The sequence below is a fragment of the Hypanus sabinus genome, chromosome 6 (genome assembly GCF_030144855.1).
Source record: "Hypanus sabinus isolate sHypSab1 chromosome 6, sHypSab1.hap1, whole genome shotgun sequence".
NCBI classification, from domain to species: domain Eukaryota; kingdom Metazoa; phylum Chordata; class Chondrichthyes; order Myliobatiformes; family Dasyatidae; genus Hypanus; species Hypanus sabinus.
The window spans coordinates 80,304,275-80,321,362 of record NC_082711.1 but is presented as its reverse complement, the minus strand read 5'-3'; the positions used below and the strand labels follow the sequence as shown (position 1 = coordinate 80,321,362).

Sequence of the window (17,088 nt, the reverse complement as noted above, 5' to 3'; positions counted from 1 at the left end):
CACCTTCAATGGCAGTGCATTCCATGCAGCCACCACTCTGTGTGGAAAAACTTACCTTTGACATCTCCCTTGTATCTACTTCCAAGCACCTTAAAACTATGCCCCCTTGTGTAAGCCATTTCAGCCCTGGAATAAAGCCTCTGGATATCACATGATCAATGCCTCTCATCATCTTATACACCTCTATTAGGTCACCTCTCAACCTCCGTCATTGAAGAAAAGTTCACTCAACCTTTTTTCATAAGGTATGCTCTCCAATCCAGGCAAAATCCTTGGAAATCTCTTTTGTATTCTCTCTATAGTATCCACATCCTTCCTGTAGTGAGATGACCAGAATTTAACACAATACTCCCAGTTGGGTCTAATTAAGGTCTTATACAGCTGTAACATTACCTCATGGCTCTTGAACTCAATCCCACAGTTGATGAAGGCCAATACACAATACACCTTCTTAAAAACACTGCCAACCTGTGCAACAGCTTTGTGTGACCTATGGACACGGAGCCCCACACTACCAAGAGTCTTAGCTTGAAATACTATATTCTGTCTTCAAATTTGACCTACCGAAATGAAGCACTTCATACTTATCTGGGTTGAACTCCATCTGCCACTTCTCAGCCCAATTCTGCATTCTATCGACATTGTACTGTATCCTCTGACAACCCTACAGACTATCCACAACAACCTCAATTTTTGTTGTGTCATCAGCAAACTTACTAGTCCACTCTTCAACTTCCTCATCTAGATCATTTATAAAAATCACAAAGAGGAGGAGTCACAGAACAATCAGAAAGGATACCAAAAGGTTTTCCAATAGAGAAAGTGTAAATGAGAGACCAGTGTGGATATTGGAAAATGATGTTGGAGAGGTAGTCACAGGAGACAAGGGAACGGTGGAAGATCTAAATAAGCATTTTGCAACAGTCTTCACTGTGCAAGACACTAGCAGTATGGTGGAAGTTCCAGGTGTCAGGGGTTATGAAGTGTGTGAAGCTACCATTGCAAAGGAGAAAGTTCTTTGGAATCTGAGAGGTCTGAAAGTAGGTAAGTCACCTGGATTAGAAGGTGTATACCACAGGGTTCTGAAAGAGGTAGCTGAAGAGATCATGGAGGCATTAGTTGTGATCTTTTAAGAATCACTAGATTCTGGAATAATTCCGGAAGACTGGAAAATGCAAATATCAGAAAAAAGGCCAGTTAGTCTGTCGTTAGTGCTTGGGAAGATGTTGGAGTCAATTATTAAGGAAGAAATTTCAGGATACTTGGAGGCACATGATAAAATAGGGTGTAGTAGGCATGGTATCCTCAAGGGAAAATCTTGCCTGAGAAATCTGTTGGAATTCTTTCAAGAAACAACAAGCAGGATAGACAAAGGAGAATCAACTGATGTTGTGTACATGGATTTTCATTAGGTCTTTGACAAGGTGCCACATGAGGCTGCTTAACAAGCTATGAGTCTATGGTATTACTGGAAAGATAAAGCAGTGGCTGATTGGCAGAAGGCAAAGAAGGAAAATAGTGAACCCCAGAATAAACAAAAATGTTCTGGCAAATGTCATGAAATAGCCGCTATCATGTCTCTTGTACACCAGTACCATCATGATTTGTATAAAATGGAATTTAGAAAAATAAATACAAAGTATAAGCTAGAAATATTTATTCTGAAAAAGCATTATGCAATGACAAATGATAGGATCTTTGCTTCTGTCTCTCCAGGTAATCCCAGACAGCCTCGATGAAGTTAAGGTCAGGGCTCTGTGGAGGCCATACCATCTGTTGGAGAACTCCTTGTTCTTCTTTTCACTGAAGATAGTTCTTTACGCCCTTGGCCATGTGTTTGGGGCCACTGTCTGTTGCAGAATGGGACCAATCAGACACCTCTCTGATAGCATTGTGTGATCGATGAGAATCTGCTTGCACTTCTCAGCAATGAGGATTCCATTAATTTTGACCAGATCACCAACTCTATTTGCAGAAATGCAGGCCCAAACTTGTAGGGAACCTCCAATGTGCTTCATTGTTGGTTGCAGACTCATCCATGTTACACTCCCTTCCAGCTCTTCAATGGACAAACTGCCTCTAGTTCAGTTAAAATTCCAAATTTTGACTTGTCAGTCCAAAGCACTTGCTGTCATTGTTCAGTAGCTCAGTCCTTGAGTTTTTGTGCATAGGCAAGTCCCTGAACTTTCTTTCGACTTCAGTGGATTGGCTTTTTGGCAGCAACTCTTCTGTGAAGACCACTTCTCACAAGATTTCTCTGAACAACAGAGAGATGTACTTGAGCTCCAGTAGTTTCTGTGAGTTCAGAGCTGATAGTAATGCTGGACTTCTTCTGATTTAGAAAGGAAGACAATTTCATGCATCTCTCATCTGCTGTACTCTGATTCCATGGTTGACCACTGTTTTTCTTGTTCTCAACCTTTCCTGTTTCTTTGTAATTCTTCAGCACAACTTGGGGGGCACATCTTGAGACTCCAGTCTGTTGATGCAGGATGATCACCTTGCATCTTGCTATGGTGTGAGAATTGGTTATTTGAAGTTTAAACTGTCATATCTGCCATACCCTCAACTTTTTTTGGTTGCCCTTTGCCCAAGAGGAATGGGTTCCTTCTACACCCATTTCTGTTGCAGTTAATCAGTTTAGTTCATTCAACCCATTATGTCATTGATTAGGGCTCTGTTACCTTTGTTTAAATCATGCTCTGGGCTATATGCCTACAAAGTCATCAAGTTTTTATTTGAAAAGCGGTCTATTACTTAATATGTTACTCCCTTAAATGGAATATAAAAATTTCTCTGTAACATTTAATTTTTTAGAAAATGTATGTTTGGAAATCTAAATTTACACTTTTCTACTGACACACACTAATGCAGAAGAGAAAACAAACATTCAAAACAAAACTATAAAAAAGAGTGCCTAAGACCTTTGCACAGTATTGTATGTGCCTAGGATTTTTGCACAGTACTTTATACTCCAGTAAACAGATAAGATGATAAACAGCAATAGTTACCAGGGATAAAAATTGATTCGAGCCAAATTTCTATATACACTGAGGCCTCCAGAGGATATCCCAATCTTCACTTCTAAATTTTCTTGATCCTAAATAAATCAATAAATCATTATTTTCCTAGATTAATTATAAAAATACAACAGTGTGATTAAGAATGGATTCATCAATGCAACTGGTGGTCTCCATTATTAATGCATTATTTTAAAAAATCTGAGCATGATGGGTGAGCATGACTTGAATATTTTAAATACATTGAAACATATAATAAGTAGAAAACTAAAGTCCATCCTGGAGAACACTCTAAGCCTCAAACCAGGGTATGATAAGGGGATCCATGAGCAGCAGATGGATGAAACAGCAGCAATCATGATGAACGTTATGCAAGAGCACAACAGAGTCATTAAACAATGGAACAACAAAAACTTGTTAAGTAGCAGTCAATATGTATCCTGATAATATGGATCAACTTCTTTAAACTATGAATTTAAAACATCAATATTGTTCCTCCAAGTTTGATGGCCTGATGCATCTTCACTTGAAATATGCTTGTCAAAGTCTATAAAGTAAACTTAGAACTGTAGAGATTCTGTTGAATCTTTGGAAATTGATAATGAACTCTGAACAGTTGTGAACAATACACCTTGAAAACTGAAGCAATCCTGAATAAAGACCTAGGTGATTTTGGTTTCATAAAATTCAATGTAACATCAATTAAGCCCTTCCCCATACAAGTAGCCTGTGTTGTGCTTTAAACAATAAAAGGCAATTAAAAGTTCCTAACTACCTGCTTGGTCAACAATGCATATATTATATGAAGCAATGCCCCCTCTATTGTTGCAAGTGATAAGTAATATTGTGGAATTTCTCCAAACTAGCCCTTTGATAATATGGGTCAGAACATTACCAGCTTAAAGGGAAACCATTTTAAGTATTTGGAAACCTGAACTGAAATGGGAGGAACCACTACAGAAAGTTGTACACTGTTGGTCTGAAACTTGATGAAGTTGTATGTGGCTAAGTCAGTAGACTGGTCCATATTCAGAGACTCTATCTGTAGAGGATTATGTACCAAAGAAATCAATCTAGGTGTTCCTAAACTAAAAATCTATAAGCTAGAAGATTTACTTCCTACTAAAGTCAAACATAGCAGCAATAAAATTGTATAAGCGTGCCTGATGCAAAAAAAATTTAGATACATCCTTCATACTGTTTACTCGCCCAATGTGGAATAGCTGGTGACAAAACATAGTTGGGCAGCATCACCGATAACAGTGTATCCTTTTCTGGTCATCTTAACACATTCTATGTACATTTTAAACAGAAGGGGAATAGAATGTCACCAACCGCCCCGACAGTCTTCAAACATTGAGGTGCAGAGGGACTTGGAAGTCCTCGTGCAAGACTCCCAGAAGGTTAATTTACAAGTTGAGTCTGTGGTAAAGAAGGCAAATGCAATGTTGTCATTCACTTCAAGGGAAATAGAATATAAAAACAAGGAAATAATGCCGTGGCTTTACAAGACACTAGTCAAGTCGCACTTGGAGTATTGTTAACAGTTTGGGCCCCAAATCTCAGAAAGGATATAAAAACATAAACAGGAGGAAATCTGCAGATGCTGGAAATTCAAGCAACACACATAAAATGCTGGTGGAACACAGCAGGCCAGGCAGCATCTACAGGAAGAAGCACTATCGACATTTCGGGCCGAGACCCTTCGTCATGAACCAGCATTGTGTGTGTTGCTCAGAAAAGATATGTTGTCATTGGAAAGAGTCCAAAGGAGGTTCATGAGGATTCTGGGAATGAAGGGGTTAACATATGAAGCACATATGAAGAACATTTGGCAGCTTTGGCCCTGTACTTACTGGAATTTAGAAGAATATAGAGGGGGATCTCATTGAAACCTACCAAATGCTTAAATGACTAGATAAGCTCTCTTTATAATGCTTCATTCTGCATTCTGATATTGCTTTTCCTTTGTACAATCTCAATGTACTGATGCGATGAGATGATCTGTATGGATAACATGCAATGTCAGTATTTTTCACTGCACCTCAGTACATGACAATAATAAACCAATTGAATTTCAAATAATATCTGAGACCTTGATGAATGTGTTAGTCTTTTTGCTTTCTCTTCAAATTACGTGCACATATTTTCTAAGCTTTCATTTCAGGTTTTGTTTAAAGCAATGATATGCATGTGTGGTATGCAAAACAACATTTTTTCCACTGTACCTCTATACATATGACAATAATAAACAATTCAGCAAATTTATTCTTGCTAAATACAATCAGTGAATTGGCTCCCCAGCCTTCTGTCATAGAGAATAACACAGACTCACCAACCTCATTGATGAAAGTTTCCCTCATTTCAGTCTTTAATATCTTATCCTAATCCCTGAGATTGTGACTTCCTGTTTCAGAAACCCCAGTCATAGGAAATATCCACATGGCTCCAACCTGTCAAGTCCTGCCAGAATTTAAGTTCTAATGAGATTTCTATTCATTCTTCTGAACTAGTCCAGTCAATGCAATTAGTCTTCATACATCAATTCCACCATGATAGGAATCAGTCTGGCTAAAATTGTATTCTTTTTATAGCAAGTACATTTTTCTTAAGGTAGGAGACAAAATCCACATGCAATACTCCCAATGCAGTTTCATTAAAGATCCACGTAATTGTAGAACAACATCCTGATATCTATGTTCACATCTCTAGTTTGAAGACAAACTAACTATCTGCCTTGTTATCTACTTGCTGCCCCTAAAATGCTTGCTGTCAGCATTTGGTATGAGGACACCAGAGCACTTTTGTGTATCAATACTTCTGAATCTCCTCTATTGATATAAGACACTTTTCTGCCTATCCACATAGATGAAAACATTTTTGCAGAACTTGAAACTTGCTACATTATAACCATATAACAATGACAGCCCGGAAACAGGCCATCTCAGCCCTTCTAGTCTGTGCCGAATGCTTACTCTCACCTAGTCCCACTTACGTGCACTCAGCCCATAACCTTCCAATTCCTTTCCTGTCCATATACCTATACAATTTTTTTTTAAATGACAAAATCAAAGTTGCCTCTACTATTTCTACTGGAAGCTCGTTCCACACAGCTACCACTCTCTGAGTCAAGAAGTTTCCCCTTGTGTTACGCCTAAACTTTTGACCCTTAACTCTCAACTCATGTCCTCTTGTTTGAATCTCCCCTACTCTCAATGGAAAAAACCTATCCATGACAACTCTATCTATCCCCTTCATAATTTTAAATACCTCTATCAAGACCCCACTCAATCTTCGACACTCCAAAGAATAAAGACATAACTTGTTCAACTTTTCTCTGCAACCTAGGTGCTGAAACCCAGGTAACATTCCAGCAAATCTCCTCTGTACCCTCTCGTTTGTTGACATCTTTCCTATAATTCGGTGACCAGAACTGTACACAATACTCCAAATTTGGCCTCACCAATGCCTTGTACAATTTTAACATCACATCCCAACTCCTATACCCAATGCTCTGATTTATAAAGGCCAGCATACCTAAAGCTTTCTTCACCACCCTATCCACATGAGATTCCACCTTCAGGGAACTATGCACCATTATTCCTAGATCACTCTGTTCTACTGCATTCCTCAATGCCCTACCATTTACCATGTACGTCCTATTTTGATTAGTCCTACAAAATGTAGCACCTCACACTTACCAGCATTAAACTCCATCTGTCATCTTTCAGCCCACTCTTCTAACTGGCCTAAATCTCTCTGCAAGCTTTGAAAACCTACTTCATTATCCACAATGCCACCTATCTTAGTATCATCTGCATACTTACTAATCCAATTTACCACCTCATCATCCAGATCATTAATGTATATGACAAACAACATTGGACCCAGAACAGATCCCTGAGGCACACCACGAGTCACCGGTCTCCAACCTGACAAACAGTTATCCACCATGGATTGGTCATAGAAGGCAGAGGGTGGTTGTAGATGGAGCATATTTAGCCGAAGGTCAGTGACCAGTGATGTTCTGCAGGAACTGTTATGGGACCTCAGCTCTGTCATTTTTAAAAATGACAGACGACGAAGTGGAAGAGTGAGTTAGTAGGTTTGCAAACGATGACAGACTGTTGAAGCTGTAGATAGTGTACAAGGTTCTTATTAGTTACAATAGGACATTAACAAGATGCAGAGCTGGGCTGAGAAATGGCAGATGGAATTCAATCCAGAAAAGTATGAAATTATTCACTTTGGGAGGTCAAATTTGAAGGTAGAATGCATGGTTAAAGGCAAGATTCTTAGCAGTGTGGAGGTCTAGAGGAATCCTGAGGTCTATAACCATAGATCCCTCAAAGTTGTCACGCAAGTTGATAGGGTTGTTAAGAGGGCATACGATGAGTTGGCCTTCATTAGTTAAAAGATGGAGTTCAAGAGCTGTGAGGCAAGATTGCAGCTCTACAAAACCCTGGTTAGATCTTACTGGGAACATTGTGCTCCGTTCTGGTCACCTCATAATAGGAAGGATGTGGAAGCTTTAGAAAGGGTGTAGAGAAGATTTACCAAGATGCTGCCTGGATTAGGCAACATGTCTTATGAGAATATGTTGAGCGAGCCAGGGCTTTTCTTTTTGGTGTAAAGGAGGATGGGAAGTGATTTAATAGAGGTGCACAAGATAATAAGAGACATAATTCGAGTGGATAGCTAAAGACGTTTCCCAGGGCAGAAATAGTTAACACAAGGGATATAATTTCAAGGTAATTGAAGGAAAATAGAGAAGGGATGTTAGAGATACTTTTTTTAAAAACATGAAGTGGTGGGTGCATGGAAAGTCCTGCACGGGATGGTAGTAAAGCAGTTACATTAAAGACATTTAAGAAACTCTTAAATCAGCACATGGATGATCAAAATATGCAAGGCTATGTAGGAGGGAAGGTTATATTGCTTTAGAGTAGGTTAAAATTTCAGTGCACTGTGGTTCAAAGGGCCTGTAAGGAGTTGTAATACTCTATTTTCTAAAGTATATCTGCCATGTTGTTTTTTTTTGTAACTTTAACTGAACTTACACATTCCACCAAATGGTGTGTATTCAGTCACTGATACTGCAATGTGATTAACTGAGACCAATGCACTAATCCCTGCATCACCTTAATAGTCACCACCTGTCACCCCAAGGAAATTATTTTTATTGTTTCTTTGTCAACCAATTTTCAATTCATAGCAGTATATTACTGCTATTCCGTGCAGTTTAAAGTTTAACAAAGGAAGTTAGTGTGCAAGATTCAAGGCCTTTTTCAAATCTATGTATAGCATCAGCACTGGGTCTCAATCAATCTTCAGTTACATTCTTCAAAATACTCAGTAAATTCAAAGATAATTTTCCCTTTTCTAGGTCCATGTTGACTATCTTGTGGATACTTACTGTAATTTAGTGTCATCATATGCTTTACAGCAGACTTTAGTATTTTCCTAATAAAGATACAAGACTAATTGTTTCCTTTACCCTCTTCTTATAAATGGCAGGATTATATTTGCCAAACTCCAAGCATCAAAATCATTTCAGTTTAGAAGATGGTAATTAATAATCTCACTATTCTGACAGCTATTACTCAATACTCTGGGATGCACAAGTCCTGGGCATTTAGTAGTTTTCAAATGCTATTTACTTCCAGTGATATTGTTTTCCTTTAATTTCTCCTTTCCAGTAGACTCTTGGCTTATTACAATTTCTGGAAGCATTGCATGCCCTCTTCTGTGGAGATGAAACAAAATTATTCTGCCAGTTTTAACTAAAAGGGATCTAAATTTGTATTCACTGATCTAGTCCCTTTGCAGAAATATACTTGTAAAATAATTGTAGTCTGCTTTTTACGCACCTTGCATATTTACTTTCACGTGTTATTTTTATTCCCTTAGCTTATTTCTTAAACTTGTTTAAAAAGCACTTCTAAACTGTTCCCAATCCTTTAGATTGATACAATTTTCTGTCAATTTCATATACTTTCCCTTTGCATCTAATGTGGTGCAATCATTTTTGTATTGTTTTTCACAAGAAATGTATGTGTACCTGTCACAATACCTGCAGTCAGTCTTTTAATATTAGCCTTCAACTTCATGCCTTTCTACAATATCATAGCCCACTCATTCCTCATATCTTTATGGTTTCCCTTTCTCTAACTTTAGTACGCTAATTTCAGATCAAACTAATAACCCTTCCACCCTAATGAAGAAATCTATTATGCTCTTGCTACCCTTCCACAAAGGACCTCAAGACAGGAACAGTTATTAACTTTTAACCACTGGCCCTTTCTTGAACCAAAGGGGAAAACTTCAGTCACCTCATCACAAAAAAGTTCCCACAACCTCTGGACTCACTTTCAAAGACTCTTCATCTCATGCTCTCGATACATATTGCTTGCTTGCTTGTTTGTTTATTATTTATTTCTTTTTGCACAGTTTGATGTTTTTAGCACACTGGTTGTGCATCTAAGTTGATGTGGTCTTTCTATTATGGTTATTATTCTATTATGGATTTATACAGTACGAGCACAAAAAACTGAATCTCTGGGATGGATGTGGTGACCATACATTTACTTTGAACATTATCTTCTAATCTATTCTATAGTATAATACTTAATCTAAAATAGCCTGTTCCTTCATAAATTCTTCGATACAGGTGTGCCCCGTTATTCAAACATTCGCTTTACGACACCTTGCTGTCACAAAAAAAGGCAGCAGGCAAAAAAGATAGCGCGTGAAAAAAGGCGGTGCATGCTCTGAGCAGCCAAGCTCCTCCCCTGGAACTGCATTGCTTAAACACGTGCCTGTAAGCATCTGCGCTTTATGTCAATTTATTTTGTACATCCATTAGCAAGGTGAGTTCTAAGGTATTGGAAAAGCCTAAAAGAGCGCGTAAGGATGTTACACAGCATAAAACTATTCATAATAAAGCGTTTCAATCGTGGTGAACGAAGTAAGGATATAGTGAGTTTGGCTAAGGGTTAGTGGAAGTTATTGAAGGTGATGTTGAAGAGGTTTTGGCATCCAATGACCAAGAACTGACAGATGAAGAGCTGATGAAGAGGAAAGGATAACAATTGAAGCCAAAAGCAGTAGCAAATGGCCAGAAAATGAAGTCGTCCAGGAACTGAATGTGAAGCAATTGCATGAGATTTTCACTGCGACTGATAATGCTGCAATGATTGCAGAAAAGGATAACTTTAATTTTGAAAGGGTACGTAGGTTTAGGGCATATTTGCAGGATGGTTTGAGTGGTTACAAAGAACTGTATGATAGAAAAATGCGTGAGGCTGAGCAGTCAAACATACTGTCATTTTTCAAGCCTTCCACATCAGCCACAGCCAGGCAACAAAACAGGCAGGCAGACATAGAAGTATGTCTGTGACCTGCCTACCCTGATGGAAACAGACGACAATGAGATGACACCCCAGTCTCCCACCACCCGAACCTCCGACAACTCAGCCTAACACACCATCATCAGTGTGCTCACTGTCTTCCCGATTTCGGTAAGTGAAACTACACTGGATGTACATTATTTCTACTTCATATACTTCATTTTTGTGTTATTTGGTATGAATTGGCATCTTCATAGCTTAAAGGTTACTGGAAAGACTACTTCTGCCGAGAGAGCTTGCGGCGTGTTTCTGCCAAGAGCACCTGCGCCGAATGTTTTTGCCACGAGTGCTGCAAAGAGCGCTTCTGCTAAGTCTTTCTGCCGAGAGCGCTTGCATGAGATTTTCACTGCAGTGGACAGGGCTGCAATAATTGCAGAAAAGTATTCCTACTTTATATAGGCTGTGTATTTATCAGATCATTCCTGCTTTTACTATACGTTACTGTTATTTTAGGTTTCATGTGTTATTTGGCATGATTTGTAGGTTATTTTTTGGGTCTGCGAATGCTCACAAATTTTTCCGATATAAATAAATTGTAACTGCTTCTTCACTTTATGACATTCCAGCTTATGAACCATTTCACAGGAACGCTCCACCTTCGAATAGCGGGAGGAACCTGTATACTAATTTGAAAGACAATTTAGTACACTCATTATTAATGCTAATTTGAATTCATGAAATTATAGTCATAGAGTTATGCAGCAAAGAAACAGAATGTTTGGCCCACATTGCCTATGGTGGATTTCTCTCCCATGAGCTTCCCCAAATTACATACACACAAAAAGAAACTGGAGGAATTCAGCAGATTAGGCAGTATCCACAGAGGGGAATGGACAATCAATCTTTCAGGTTGAGACCCTTTAAATGGACTCAGAAAGAGGGAAGATGACCAGCATAAAATAGAGCAAGACCCAGCAGATGATAAGTGGATCTAGGTGAGGAGGGGTGACAGGTAGATGGAAGAGGGAAGAGTGAAGACAGCACCAGATGGTGGAAGAGGACAAATGGAAGCAAAAAAAGGGGTGATGATGATGGAATCTGTTAGGAGAGGGAAGTGGTGTAAGGTATCAAGGGCAGGAGTTGGGAGAGACAAATGGGAATGGTGGGGGAGAGGAACAAGTGGAGATGGGCAAACAGAGGGGATAAATTGGAAAGAAAGAGGGTGATGGGCTGGGGTAAATGTCGGAAGAATGGGTAGATAACAAAGTGGGAGAAGAGGGATGGGGGAGAGCAGTTTAGTGGAAGTTGGAGAATTCCATGTCCAGGTCATCAGCTGGCTGACCACCTAGACAGAATATGAGGTCCTGTTCCTCTAATTTGTACTTAGCTTCACCTTATCAACAGAGCTGGTTGACATGTCAATTTGGGAATGAAGAGCAGAATTAAAATGTCGAGCATCCAATGGCCATGGCAGATAGAATGCAGGTGCTCAACAAAGCGGTCACGCAGTTTGCATTTGGTCTTACTAATGCAGATAAAGCCATAACTGGAGCACCGGATACAATAAATAAAGCTGGAAGATTTGCACGCAAATGACTGTCTCATTCGGAAGAGCTGGTTGGACTCTGAATGGTCGTGAGGGAGGAATGTGGGTCAAAGCTCTATCAATTGGATTTGGGGAAAGCCCATTTCCTAAAATGGACTTAGGAACTGAGAAAAGGATGGCATTCTTCAAGTGATGGGGTGAGAAGAGGTGCAGTCAAGTAGCTGTGAGAGCCAGTGGATCTGTAGTAGATATCAGTGGGTAATGTGTCTCCTGCGATCAAGAAAGCAGAAAAGATATTGGAGATAGACTATGGGAATTTGAGGGCAGAGTGGAAGTTGATAGGTGTGAAACCCCTTTTTACCAGACATCTCTAGAGATGTAACTGTTAGCCCCTCACTAACAGCTACTGGACTCAGTGGTGAGAAGACCACTTTTCTCAAACTCCGTACATCTAGAGCTGGTATGACTTAGGTCCCACCAAAACCAGGAAGTTAGAATATCTCTACCCTCCGAACCCTGGTCTGAGCGAATACTGTGTATATCCTGCCCCCAAGGCAATTAGCTGTCAGCAAGAAATAACAGATCATACATTACATAGAATTATAAAGAAAGTATATTTACAAATGTCAGCTTTATCGAACAATTAGTAGGTGTTACGTCCGTAGCCCCCTCCTTTGTGAGAATCGCAAGATCACTGTCGGGTTGGGTCAAGGGGGCCCAGGAAATGAGAGAGAGATGTGCAAAATGCCTCACATCCCCGGCGATGTAAAGCTACAGGACATGGCCATTGTCTCCGGAAGACCAAGTTGTGTATTGAGTACTTTACTATTCATTGAAGCCCCTCAGGGGATGACCAGAGTGGGCTGGTTGAGGGATTGCATCGTCCCAACCTGATTGACATCTGAGACCCTGTGAGTAAGGATAAAAGAGGGTCTGGGGAACAACCCCTTCAGACGCACCAGAAGAAACACTAGCACTCCCGTGACAACGGGAGGCCATTTGAAGGAGGCCACGTGCGTTCAGTTCTGTTGCCTGGGACTGGTGGCGTGTAACACGGAAAACGGCTTTTAGCTAACAATGGGGAAACCAACTCCCCAACTCAACGGATTGGCACCCTAAAGACTGGGCAAGTTTAAACCGTCTCTCTCTTAAACCCAAAACGCTGCAGCTTGAATGAACTAAAAGTGACGTTTGTATTTCCATCGGACAATACATTATCCCCTAGACAATGAAAGAGCTATTTCTTCTTGGTTCTTATTATACCTGCGCTTTTAGATTTAGTATTGACGACGTATATTATCTGTATGTTTGCATTAATCTTATTTTTGTGCCCCTTTATCAATAAATACTTTTAAAAATAGTAACATCAGACTTCAACGGACCTCTCTATCTTTGCTGGTAAGTGACCCAGTTACGGGGTTTCGTAACATAGGAAAAAGAAAAAAATATATAAGGGCCAATTACAGTTAACTATTCCAAATGTGCACTGTGATAGAACAGTGCTAATTCTCCTGCTAACCTTGCCCCTTTACCTGGTTAGTCACTCCTCTTCATTCTGCCCCTGGTCTAGATTCCCCAGTAGTTCACACACTTTGCCCTCCCATTCTGCAGTTCTTGGGAGTTCACCATTTACACACTGCAACAGTAAAACAATTGCTAGTGTGGCTTATCAAAACAATCCCTTCAGTTAATATGCTCTATAGGTTTATAATTCATAAAAATAAGGATTCTAGACACAGGCATTCCAAATAGTTTCATTTATTTCCACTCACACGGTTTGTATACAGCAGAATGGCCCCAAAAGACCCAAGGGACAGCTTGGGGCATCCTAAAATAATGCTTGAGTTTGCAGGAGGAGGCGCACTACACCCTACGCAGGCAGATATAAATCCTCAGTTTGGCTTTGTTGAGAGGTGAGGAGGTTGGATTTGTTGGTTGGTAAATAATATTGAAAAGTTAACAGCAAAGCATGTCCTGGAAAAATCCTCTGCATGTTTATAATTCTTTTTTACAGGATGGTTTTCATTTGCCTATTTGTAAATACTTTTTTTCTTCACAACTTCTGAGCAGCTTTTGCTTTTTCTCCCCCCATCTGGCACTAAGTAAAACCCCTTGCACTAATGTATGGTTGTGGTTTACCATCTGTGTTTTTTCCAACTGGTGACCCTGGTCGAGCATGCTTGCCCACACCTGATCACGAGAGTGACATGCACACAAGTTGGAGCTCATTTTGAAGTTGTCTTTCACTCAAAAGCTGGACGCGTGGTCTGCATGATAGTACACACTAGCTTCCAAGTGTCGCTCGAAATCCATCTCGAACAAACATGAGAGGACTGGTCCTTTCTCCTTGAAGCCATTCAGCTGCACAAAGCATCTTGTGCAACAGGGATGGCATCCTCAGCCAACTTCCCTCCTGTCTTCTCCCAGCCCCTGCCAAAAAGACCTCGACTCACACCAGTACCAGCTATAAAACCCTCTCCACCCGGTGTTCTTTAGAACCTTCTCCCAATTCCACCATCCTGATTAGCTGACGCAACACTCCTAAGTTGAACAACACACAGCTCCTTATCTTTAGCTCAAACCCAAACATGCTAAAAGCAGAACAGACAGTTTTTACAGAACCACTAAAATGAAATACCTACAGAATTGCAATAAAAATCTTAACCAGGGGTGGGGGGGAAGGGGTTACAGGTACAGGAAACAATATCAATGCAGTCATCGTTTATAGCTAAGAAAGAGTTAGAGAATGGTTTGGAACATGGATTGTTCCACATGGCCAATAAAAAGGCAGGCATGGCTGGAGCCCATACAAATGTTCAAGGCTACACTTTCATTTTGGAGAAAGTGGAGGGTGCCAAAAAATAAGCTGTTCCTAAAAAGAAGTTCAAAAGTAAAATTTATTATCAGAGTATACACATGACACTACATAACTGAGATACTGAGATACTTTTTTCTGCAGGCATTCATAGCAAATCCACAGAAGAGTAAATGTAAATATCAGGAACTGTAAACTGGAAACAAATAGTGCAAAATTCAGATAATAAATAAACAGCAATAAATAACTAGCATGAAATAGCAAGATAAGAGTCCTTAAATGAGTGTAGTTATCCCCTGTTGTTCAAGAGGCTGACGGTTGAAGGGTAATAACTGTTCTTGTACCGGGTAATGTGAGTCCTGAGGCACGTGTACCTTCTACTTGATGGAAGCTGTGAGAAAAGAGCATGGCCTGGTTGGTGAGGATCTTTGATAATGGATGCTGCTTTTCTACGGCAACGTTTCACGTAGATGTGCTCAATGGTTTGGTGGGTTTTATCTGTGATGTTCTGAACCGACTTTACTCCCTTTTGTAAGATTTTCCACCCAAAGGCATTGTTGCCCCCACACAAGGCTGTAATGCAGCCAGTCAGCATGCTTTCCACCACACATCTATAGATGTTTGCCAAGGTTTTTGATGACATGCTGAACCTCCACAGATTCCTGAGGAAGTAGAGGTACTGTTGTGCTTTCTTCGCAATTATATTTATATGAAAGGGCTGGGACAGGCTTTCTGAGATAGTGATACCCATGAATTTAAAGTTACTGACTCTCTCCACCTTTAATCCTCCAATGATTACTGGGTCATGGCCCTCTGGCTTCCCACTGCTGAAGTCTACACAGTTCCTTGGTCTTATTGAGATTGAGTGACAGGTTGTTATTGCACCACTCAGCCAAATTTTCAATCTCCCTCTTGTATGCTGATTCGTCACCACCTTTGATGTAGCCCAGAACAGTGGTGTCATCAGCAAACTTGTATATGGCATTGGAGCTGTATTTAGCCACACAGTCATAGGTGTAAAACGAGTTGAGCAGGGGGTTAGAGGCAAGAACAAGCTAGGGCCGATACAAGTGCCCATGGCTATACCTTTGATGGAGTCAACACAAACAAAGGGCCAACAAGGGCAGTTTTGTTTGTAAATCTCGGATAGGAGATAGAGACCAGCAGTCTGTATATAAGAAAATAACAGCTTGGAGGTAGTGAAAGAAAGATCCCCACAAAATGCAAATACCTATGCCAGGATGCTGTGTATTGACTATAGCGCAGCGTTTAACACCATTACTTCTACAGCACTGATGAAAAAGCTACAGAACCTAGGTCCCTGTACCTCCCTCTCCAACGAGATCCTCAACTTCCTACCAGAAGACCACAATCTGTGTGGATTGGAAATAACACTCCCACCATTGCTGAGAATTAACACTGGTGCTCCACAGGGATGTGTGCTTAGCCCACTGCTCTAGTCTCCCTCCCATGACTGTGTGGCTAGGCATAGCTCAAACAGCATCTATAAATCTGCTTCTGATACAACTATTGTTGGCAGAATTTCAGACGGTGAGAAAAGGACGTACAGGGGCGAGATATACTACTTAGTTGAGTGGCATCACAGCAACAACCTTGCACTCAGCATCAGCAAGACCAAAGAGCTGATTGTGATCTTCAGAAAGGGTAAGATGAAAGAACACAAACTAATCCTCATAGAGGGATCAGAAGTGGAGAGGGTGAGCAATTTCAAATTCTTGGGGTCAAGAATTCTTGGGGTGTCAAGATCTCTGAGGATCTAACCTGAATGCAACATGCAACATATATTTCATTAGAAGTTTGAGATTTGGTTTGTCAACTAAAACACTCTAAAGCTTCGACAAACGTATTGTGGAGATCATTCTGACTGGCTACATCACTGTCTGTTATGGGGGGGGGGGGTTACAGCACAATATCAAAATAAGTTGTAGAAACTTTTAAAATTAGTCAGCTCTGTCATGGGATATCTAAGATATCTTCAAGGAACGGTGCCTTAGGAAGGCGGTGTCCATCATTAAGGATCCCCACTACCCAGGACATACCCTCTTCACACTGTTACTGTTGGGAAGGAGGTATAGAAGCCACTCAGCGATTCAGAAACAACTTCTTCCCTTCTGCCATATGATTTCTAAATGGACATTGAACCTATGAACCCTACCTTACTACGTCTTTATTTGTTACTTTGCACTACTTCTGTTAACTATTTAAAAGACATATATATACGATGTAACTCAAGTTTTTTCCCCTCATGTTTATCATGTATTTCTTTGACCTGCTGCAGTAAAATAACTAAATTTCAAGACGTACGCCAGTAATATTAAATCTAATTCTGATTCAGAA

General features: G+C 40.2%; 1 protein-coding gene across 1 annotated transcript in view; it reads right to left on the bottom strand.

The window, feature by feature from the left end:
• The window catches only part of LOC132395615 (tyrosine-protein phosphatase non-receptor type 3-like), a 171,479-nt gene that overhangs the window by 100,247 nt on the left and 54,144 nt on the right, over positions 1-17,088 (bottom strand). Inside the window, exon 10 of the mRNA XM_059972479.1 lies at positions 3,012-3,100. Coding sequence (XP_059828462.1) covers positions 3,012-3,100 — 89 coding nt within the window. The remainder of the gene's footprint in view (positions 1-3,011; positions 3,101-17,088) is intronic.